At 39.7% G+C, this 9,844-nt stretch overlaps 1 protein-coding gene across 1 annotated transcript; it reads left to right on the forward strand.

Annotated features, from left to right (window-relative positions):
• Nucleotides 1-175: 175 nt before the first annotated feature.
• On the forward strand, nucleotides 176-9,747 carry LOC117646409 (cyclin-T). Its single transcript, XM_034387306.1, has 10 exons — nucleotides 176-381; nucleotides 977-1,187; nucleotides 1,494-1,617; nucleotides 1,885-1,930; nucleotides 2,022-2,112; nucleotides 2,200-2,367; nucleotides 2,659-2,740; nucleotides 2,894-2,999; nucleotides 3,089-5,726; nucleotides 8,448-9,747. The coding sequence occupies exons 1-10, from the start codon at nucleotides 236-238 to the stop codon at nucleotides 8,520-8,522; spliced, it is 3,687 nt and encodes a 1,228-aa protein (XP_034243197.1). The 5' UTR covers nucleotides 176-235; the 3' UTR covers nucleotides 8,523-9,747.
• Nucleotides 9,748-9,844: the final 97 nt, after the last annotated feature.

Below are 9,844 nucleotides of genomic sequence, written 5' to 3' on the forward strand. Positions count from 1 at the left end.
TTTATTTGCGGGCGGGTTTTCTGGCCATTTTCGATGACGTGCCGTCCAAATAATCTGCTGCCGACGCACTCGCGCTCTGATTTATGCAAGAACCTGAAATGGCGACTTCCTTCATAACATCATTTCTGACCAATCACAACGCTTTCTCGAAGGCGGATATGCCTTCCAGAACGAGCATGTTTTATTTGTGATTCGTGCAGTGTGAACTTCCGGTGTGATCTTCATGGAGGATTAAATGGCGGCTGATGAAAAGTGGTATTTTACCAAAGAACAGTTAGCAAATACACCGAGCACAAAATGTGGTTACAATGTGGACGGGGAATTATCAAGTCGCCAACAAGCTGCTCATCTCATCCAGGACATGGGGCAGCGCCTACAAGTGTATCCTTGCCATTTGTTGTGAGGCTATGTGACTGGCGCCGTTCGGCACTTGCCCTGCTCAGTCGAATATGAAGCGTCCTCTCTTTCCAAAAGTGGGCTGCTTGCTTGTATTTGATGCTCTCTGATGGTTGTCTTCGCAGCTTCTACCGATTAAATTTGAACCCTGTCCGCTGGACCTCAGGTGATGCAACCTCGACCTGGTCCTTGAAAGATCTCTCTCTCTCCACCCTAGTCTAGTGCCACGCCATTCTGACGATAACAGAGCTTACACGGGGTTACAAATTGCGTTTTCGGTACACTTTCAAGTAGCACACACGTTATAGATGCTAATCCCCACATAGGGGAATGTCTCGAACGGGATATTGTGGTTTTTAGATGTGATAGGTTATGTTACTCAGTTTGGCTATTGAGCTGTGTTGTGATTGGCCTAACCTCAATTTAAGGCTTGCAGTACGAATTGCGCAACTGCCACAATTTGACCGCCCCTCTTTATCAGAGTTCCGATTGGTGTCTGAAATTTGACACCTTTGCGACTGTTTACATTTCTCTAGATGAAGCATGTGCAACCTGTTTTCTTCCTTAACCAAATCTTCAGGACCCAGCTCTGCATCAACACAGCCATGGTCTACATGCACCGATTTTATGTTTTTCACTCGTTCTCACAATTCAACCTGGATTCTATGGCGGCTGCAGCTCTGTTCCTTGCTGCCAAGGTCGAGGAACAGCCTCGGAAATTAGAACATATTATTAGAGTAAAACAAATTTGTCAGCATAGGACGCAGGAAGCTTTAGACACAAGATCAGAGGTAAGTGCTTTTGGATCTGATGTCTCCTTTATCTCTTAATTTATTCTGATAAGTGTGGTAGCTTTTTTAGTGAGCTAATTTTTGGAACATCTTTAGATAATAGAGTTTGCTCTTTTTCAACATATGCAGCAGGTCCTTGAGATGTGTTGGCTACATTCGTGATCATTACACAGTCTCCTGATAGTTTAAAATATGTTTATTGCTGTGCTACCCACTCAAGAAATGATGATCTAATGATTCATTCTTAATTTTTAGTGGAATTATATAGTTTGTGCTCACGGCATTTTGTTTTTGTCCTTTTTCCAGCAATATCTAGAACAGGCCCAGGATTTAGTTTTTAATGAAAATGTCCTACTTCAGACATTGGGATTTGATGTAGCTATAGATCATCCTCACACCCATGTTGTCCGATGTTGCCACTTAGTGCGTGGTAAGTGCGGACCTGATCCATTATTTTATGCTGCAGAAGCATAAGTGGACTTGTCAAGTTGCTATGACATTCTGTTGAATGAGGCTTAGTTATTGGAGGAGCCCATATCATTCCCTCAGAAGTGCATTTAAAATTTATTGACAAATTTTTATGCAATTCTGATATTTTAAATTATGTCTATGGCACTTTGATGGTCTTACTTTACCCTTCATTGCTATACACTGTGCATTTCACTTTGTTTATGCAATGTTTACTGTCCACTCACAGCCAGTAAAGACCTCGCCCAAACGTCGTACTTTATGGCCTCAAACAGGTATGCCAAAACTGACAGAAAATTGTCAGTTTGAAACTGCTCTGTTTTGAAATAGCGTATCATTTATTTTTCATCCTACTCAATTTTTCAGTTTGCATTTAACCACCATGTGCCTTCAATACAAACCCACAGTAGTGGCGTGCTTTTGTATCCACTTAGCATGCAAGTGGTCTAATTGGGAGGTTGGTATCTCAACATTTTTTATAAGTCCAATTCCCTGGGAGAAAGTCACATGTAATCTTTGACACCTCTGCATTTTCATTTTCTAGATTCCTCAATCAAATGAAGGAAAATATTGGTTTTACTATGTTGATAAAACTGTTACTCAAGACTTATTAGAACAATTAACTGATGAATTCCTTGTTATATTTGAAAAATGCCCCTCAAGGCTCAAGAAGAAAATTAAATCAGCAAATCAGAATACAACATACCAATTTGTAAGTATTTTTTTTTTGTCTTGTGCAGCCTCTTTTTAATGTTCAATTTTGTATTTTACATCAAGCCAGTAATAATTTTTTTTCTAAACATGTGGCCATATCACTTTTTTTTTTTAAAGAAAAAAAACTCATTAGTGTGTAGTGCTTTTTTTTTTTTTTTTTTTTTTTTTAAATCTCTGTTTTCATTCTGTTATAATTGTCTTGTGTTTTAACATTGGACATGTGAAAAGTTATTGTTTATCAGCCCATGGGCTTTGTTACAGTTAATGTTTTCCCTTTGTTTCCCCTTAGGACAAAATGATTCCAGGTAGAGATTCAGTGATTGAAGGTGTTAGCTTTCAGTCTCAGCACAGACCAGATCCGAATAAACCCTGTAAGTGTTCATATTACCATGCATTCTAGGCTTCCTTATATCTTTTACTTTTCTGTTCTTTTTTCACTGGTCTTGCACTGCCAGAAAACCCTGTCGTAAACATGTGGATTTTTGATAGATTGTTATATTAACTAACTTAACTATGATTTTCAGCTTCCTCTCAAGCTTCTCAGAGTTCCGCTCAGCGTGCTGATTCTCGAGAGTATCAAGAGAAGCGCGAGCGTCCAGTGGCTCCACAGGGCTCCCACTCTCAACACAGGTGAGTTCAGTTTTGGATTCAGCCAAGAATTTATATGCTTGTAGGAATTCAATAAAAAAGAGATGACCTAACAACTTGATTTGCTTCAGGGATGGTCACCACCGGAGTCATCATGCCGGTCATCCTCACCCTTCATCTTCCTCTGCTTTGCTCAAGCCTCATGCTGGTATGCCTGTGCACAACAAAATGCCACACCCCACCCAGCATCGCTCGTCAATGCCCCACCACCCTCGACCAGATCACCATGGGAGGCCAGAGCATCCACAAAGGCCTGACCACCAGCAGAGGCCTGACCATCCACCAAGGCCAGACCACCAACAGAGGCCTGACCATCCACCAAGGCCAGATCACCCACAGAGGCTGGATCATCAAACAAGGTCAGACTACCAACAGAGACCTGATCGCCAGGCAAGGCCAGATCATGGTGTGAGGCCAGATCACCATTCCCGAAGCGATCATCAAGTGAGGCCTGATCAAGTGAGGCCAGATCACCATCAAGTTCGTCCCGATCACCCAAACAGACCAGATCATCAGCAACGCGCTGAGCATCATGCAAGGCCAGACCACCAAACTCGGCCTGACCATCAAGTCAGATCAGATCATCAGATGAGGCCGGACCATTCAGGAAATCAGGTCACTGCTGCTAGAGATCAGCTCAGAAGAGAAGCGGCTCAACAGAGAGAAGCTTCTCGCAGGGAAGTTTCCTCAATCCACCATATTCAGTCATCTCTCATGACTCATTCACCTGCCCAAAGGACAACTAGTGGTGATAGTGCAATCAGTTCGAGTAGTTCAACTTCATTAACCCCTTCAAGTCAAGATTGGTCTGGATTTGGTGTGACTACAGCTGCTGCAGGTGGTCCGTCACCTTTACCCCAGAAGCAACCTGGTCCCTCTGATCCAAGCCATAGACATTCTTCTGGAAGTCATGATAAGCTCAAAGCTTCTAATACAAATATGGACTCTTATTCAAGACATAAAGGTAGCTTATCAGCTACTGATCGTAGGGCAACTAATACTCCTATGTCATTAGACAGAAAAATGATGCAGGAAATATCTGAGAGACGTCAACTTGAGTCATTCTTTGGAAAATCTGAGGCAGTGGAGAGGATCAATGAAAAGCATCAAGTTAAACATATGCCCTTTAAAGATGTAAAGAAGGAATCTGACACCGTCCAATTACAACCTCAACCTTCCATGGTACCTTCCTTACACATCAAGAAAGAAAAAGTATCTCCCTCTAGGCAATTAATTAATGCTGTTCCTTCTGGAAGAATGGAATCAGATATGACTGCACCCTCAATGTCAATGAGACAAAATAGTTACAAGCCCTCATCAAGTGAGTACCTTCTTGTGAAGAATATCAAAACTGAACCTAATGCAGAATCTCTTTCTGGTACAAGAAATGGGACCACTGTTCCTGCCCTCTTGACACCTAAAGTTGAGAAGGTAGAAACAGATATAAGGACTGAAGGATCTTCAATGACAAGTAGACTTCCCCCTGTGAAAAGTAGTATCTTTAGTCCAGAGAAAACTTTACCTAAAGAAAGAGAATCGCCTATCCTCCAGCGACCTGTTAAAACCAATTGTCCATCGCCTGGTATAGCTTTTGGCTCCCCTCCAGTTACACCTGGCAAATCTCAAAGCCTTAGTCTCCTCACTAGAATTGGTCCTGCAATTGAAAATGAACCAATGATGGACGTTTTTAAAATGGAGAAGGATGCTGGGTATGATAGCCAGGTCAGAGATAGCCGAGTAGAAATGAAGAATGTACATCAAAATGACAATTCCTCTTTTGTGTCATCTAATAGAGGCATGCATGCAATGTCCATGCCTCCTTCATTAGCTAAAGTGGAACCCAAGCCGGCGCACCATTTGCTCAATAAAACCTCAACTTATCCTAATAATGAGATTAAGGCCGTGCTTCATCCACCTCTTATGCCCAATTTACTTCAAGCTAGGAGTAATGCCGTTGTGCCTGATGAGAGGCAGTCGTCTCCTGCTGCTGTTATGCCAGATGTGCGCTCCATGGTGCCTGTAAAGATGCCAGATGTAAGGTCAGCAATGCCCCTTGTTCCAGTTGAAGCGGACTTGGGTGCTGTGGCTTTCCCTGCATCAGAGGTCAAGGACGTGGCATCTAGCACCCCATCAGCTGAAGGAGCGGACCACCACCATCACAAAGCCAAGAAGAAAAAAGAAAAGAAAGAAAAGCATAGACACAAAGATAAAGATAAGGAGAAGCATAAAGAAGAGAAAAAACATAAAAACAAACATAAAGAAAAGGACAAAGAAAGGCGGAAAGGTGAACCTGACAACATGGATCCAGCCCAGACTCCGAATCTGTCTCGTCAACCAGCAATCACTTTGAAAATTCCGAAGGCAAATATCACACCGCCTCCAGTTCCAGCAGTTGCTGCCCCCTCCTCTGGTGGTAGCTTGAAGCTCAAGATTAATCTTGCCCAATTATCATCGGCATCAAGTAGCTCCTCGTCTTCCAAGGAATCCCGTAAGAGAGAGCGGGATAGGACCAGTCCTGGCTTGGATGTGTTACATTCGAAAGCTCCAAAGTTGAGTTCAGATGCCGACACCCCAAAGCGTGGTGCCAGCATTGGCAACGCCCCCCATAGTGGCTCAAGCAAGAGTAATTATGCCAGGCAAAACGGTTTGGATTCTCGGGGAGGGGGCCGACATCATATGCCGCAGCCACAACACTACAGTGGAAACAAGGTACGTAGGCAGGGTGGTATGCATGGGAGCCAGTTCAGGTATGAGCCTCCCCTGTTAAATGAAATTTCCGTATCTTATAACCATGATCTGCCACCTTCTTGTATGCATCCTGGTCCTGTTACCTTGCCTGATACTAGCATTCCTCCCCCTCCCGTAATGCAGCCCATGATGTTCTACCCTCAGTACCAGTACCCTTATTCTTTTTACCCAATGCCTTACCCCCAAGGTCAAGTCTTCCCAACCTCAATCCCTGCCCCACCTCCACCTCCTCCATTACCTAAAGAGCCCCCTCCATCAGCCCCTCCGCCCCCTCCACCACCATCATAATTTTCAAAGTACATTACTACTGCAAAATGAACCTTTACCTGTCAGAAGTTTTGATTTAGTTAAGGTCTCATATGTTGCCTGACCCCTTTGTTTCTTTATTTTTCTTCTCTCCTACAAAAATTAGTTAAGGGTTAACATCTGTAGTTGAAATTCAAATTTTATTGGTTCTGACAGATGTGATCTTTCATAGAGGCAAGGGAGCTGTGGGGGTATCATTCTTTTGAGTTTGTAAATCATTTCAATGAACACCAAGCAGTCCGTTACTTCTGCCAACCTGCTGTGCCAAGATTTATCCATTGAGTTTTTAGACAGTGCTTCGTTGTTATGCTAAGAGATATTTGATGTCTTTCCAGACATGCTTTTCTTATTACTGAAAGTTGACTAGTCATTTTCTCTCAGTTACTACTTTTGCAAACTGCACTCAAGTTACAGTCCTTCCCTCTTCAGTTGTCTGTCTTTCTTCTTTTGCCTTAGTGTATTCAATTGGCATTTTCCTTTGATTTTGCTTGATTGCTTCTGTTTGAGCAAGATCAGGAATCCTTTTTTTTCTCCAAGTAATGCTTGTCTCTGATGTGAAAGCTCAGAATAAGCTGATCCTTATGAGATTATTTCTAAGAATACAACTGTGGTGAAATCAAGGCCTGCTTCCTTGACCTCATATTGTTGATTATTAATACTTCGCTTGTTGGTTTTCTTTTCTCGTTAATTTTTTTTTGTTACTTGACAAATTGCCACTTCTTAAAATATATCCTACCCAATAAAGTTTGTCAAATTTGTTAAAACATTTTGTTTGTTTGTGTTTTTATGTGTAAAATGCTGCTCATTCTTTATCTTCCTTTGACTTAAAATGCATGTGCACTTTTACTTCTTCAAAAGGAGAAAGTTTTGTTTTCTAAATTGGTTAATTTTCTTGTTTGTCAACAGTTTTTGCTGCCTTAAAGTATTTGAATGTTTGTGCATGTGAGGTTTATTGCATGTTATAGTACAAAAACTTTAGTGGACTTTTGTAGAGTGAATGCTAGGTATACTTCTCTTTTCTTCTGTTGGTTGTGTTGTTTAATGCGTAATTCAGGGTTTTATATTAAGGTCTGCTCTCATGTATCTTTTTTTAACATGGAGTTTTGCATTCCCCTAGTCTGTAGGGTAACTTCATGTGACTTTTTAATCAAAAAGTAGTCACTGGAGTGCTCCCTTTTTTGTTGTGATTTCTCTTTTTCTGATCCTTTTTATTCTAAGAACTAATTTAAACATAATAAATATGATTGTGAAAGGAATGGAACTTATTCCATCTTACTCCATCATTAGTAAAAATTTTATTGCATACCCCTATATGAAATTTCTGTGAGGTGGAAGTCTAAATCAGGATTTGTTAGGTTCATGATAGTCTTTGTTGAAGTTGAGTCAAGTGTTTTTTGAATTTTTCTATGACATAATTGTAAAGAGGGAGAAACTGGTGATATGCATTCATTTCACCAACACCATGAGCAGTATTTACATTTCGAGATAAACTAGGCCACTTAATACTGACAAACTACAATGGACCTTTTCAAAGTATCGCAATCTCCTTAGGATTTGTTTTTCTCATTAGGTCCATTCATGTTTGACTTAATATCTTGGTTTCAACCAAAGTTTTTGTTATTCCATCTTTTTGAACTCTTGCCTATTGTTTCTGTCTTGATGAGGTTAATTTTACTCAGGGTGAGTGTAAGGTTTTCTAGTATGAGGTAACATTAAGGATTATACTCTGAATACATTTGGGGCAGCTTTGTTATTGGTTATATTGTTTATTGAATAAACCTCCATATTTTTCAGTTTTGATGTTCTCTTTTTTACTCCCATAATCATATCTGGCATCCCCAGCAGTAGTATGATACTGTTCCTTCATTGCATTATCTGAATCCTAGTAGTTTGTTCTTTCACTTTATAACATGTAGGTTTTCATTCTGTATTTAGCACTTTTGTAGTTTTGCTTGCATTTGTTTTATTTGCAGTACCCACACTTGTTTTATGTGGCAAAGTTGGGAACATTTATGGTAGTCATTGTTTGTTTCTGTTGTGGAATGTGTAGTAGAGCACGTTAACTTGTAGTTTCTTCCAATTTATGTAGAGCAGCCTTTTAATATCAGGGATGACTAACCATAATCTAGTAGTATATTCCCTTTAATGTTTTGATCACTTCAAACTCCCACCCTTATTTCCCCTAATAATTTTTAAAAATTCCCATCTCTTTTTATTTATTATTTGCTAACCTCTTCAAGAAGGTGGCAGAAAAATCATGTTTTTAAGAATGTATTCGCCCTTTTCTGTATGGATAGTTTTATACCCAATATATTGCAGTTTTTGTCATGACTTAGTCAAAGTTTCCTAATCATTGCCTATTTCTTTAATTTCTAGATGGTGTTGGATGGTTCCTCTATGAAGCCCTCAGAGATTAGCAAGAATAGCTCTTCTCACTCTTCTACCTCATAGGAAAATTTGTAAAGTAAGTCAACATTAAGTATTTTTCACAGGTAAAAACTGTGAAAATGTCGAAGGCTCCAGTTCTCGACTTATTTAGATGTTACAATTGACACGTTATTCAATTCAGGTACAGTGGAACTCGTTTATAGTAAGTGAGAAATTGTGATTATTTTACTCATGTGTTGCGCTATGACATCTCTGTTCGGCCCATAGAGAGATGTGACCAGTCTTATACTGGCATCAGTCAATGGTTCCGCCCATGGAGACACTATGGTGCAGCAATCAGATAGAGGTGTGATCACAATTTAACACCTTATAAGCAGGTCCCACAGTAGTAACTCTTGTACATTGTGATAAAACTACTTGTTTGATGGTTATTACTTCTCTGTGCATCATTAAATAATTCATTGTTATTGTAAATGTTTGGCATTTAGCGACAGATACTTTAATTTTTTATTAAATGAAGCTTTGCTAATAGTTACAGAATGTTGAGTAACATTTTCAGTACCTAATTGTTTGATATACCAAATATTCTAAGAGGAAAAAATATTGTTATTATTATAATGTGGCGAGTACTTGAAAGGGTGACAGAACTTTAATAGTCTTATTACCTACTCCTGGAGGAGTTTATTGATAGCGAATCATGTAAAGCAGTGTTTTATTTATGAAATGAAGGTGTGTGTGTGTGTGTGAAGAGAAGCCTTGTTCGAATTTTCGTGCAGCACCTCTAAAGTAAACTCTTCTAGCTAACAAATTTTACTGTTTGTAATTCTTTATTAGGTTCATTCATTGAAAGGGCACATTTTAGTGCACTGTCGGCTGAGACTGATGATTTTGTGAAGATGTAGCATCTCTGAAATTTTTTATTTTCTAACATTGTTCATACTTGGCATTTGAAGGCTCTGACATTTTATAGTTATAATAAGGTGCTGTAGTGATCCTTACATTTGTCTAACATCCTCATTGATAGCCTGACTTTTTCCTCCTTTAGTTTTTTGTTATTGTTTCATTGTCCTGTATCACCTTAAGTCCTCCTGTTTTCTGAATTGTTAAATATTGCTTTAAACAGTGGAAATTGCAGGGGCTGTATACAGTTGTGCATTGTTAATGCACTAAGGCCATGAAAATGTTGCTACTTTTTCATTTTTTATTTATTTTTATTTGATAAGATTGGGAGCAAGTGGCTCTGTGTGGTCACTGTAAGCTGTCAATAAACAAATTTGTTACTTTCTTTTTTAGTAGTTATCCTGTAACCTATTCCCTGTGCCTGATCTCACTTGTTAAAACACATTACTGGAAGCTCATCAAGTTCCAGGGTTCCAGGTTTTCGT

Source organism: Thrips palmi, unplaced genomic scaffold, assembly GCF_012932325.1.
Source record: "Thrips palmi isolate BJ-2018 unplaced genomic scaffold, TpBJ-2018v1 HiC_scaffold_19, whole genome shotgun sequence".
Lineage (NCBI taxonomy): Eukaryota > Metazoa > Arthropoda > Insecta > Thysanoptera > Thripidae > Thrips > Thrips palmi.

Excerpts from the sequence above, each read along its gene's own strand:
- LOC117646409 (XM_034387306.1), top strand. The coding sequence starts at position 236 with ATGGCGGCTGATGAAAAGTGGTATTTTACCAAAGAACAGTTAGCAAAT. Across the intron at positions 2,368-2,658 it reads AGAATACAACATACCAATTT|GACAAAATGATTCCAGGTAG; the intron begins GTAAGTATTTTT and ends GTTTCCCCTTAG. Across the intron at positions 3,000-3,088 it reads GGCTCCCACTCTCAACACAG|GGATGGTCACCACCGGAGTC; the intron begins GTGAGTTCAGTT and ends GATTTGCTTCAG.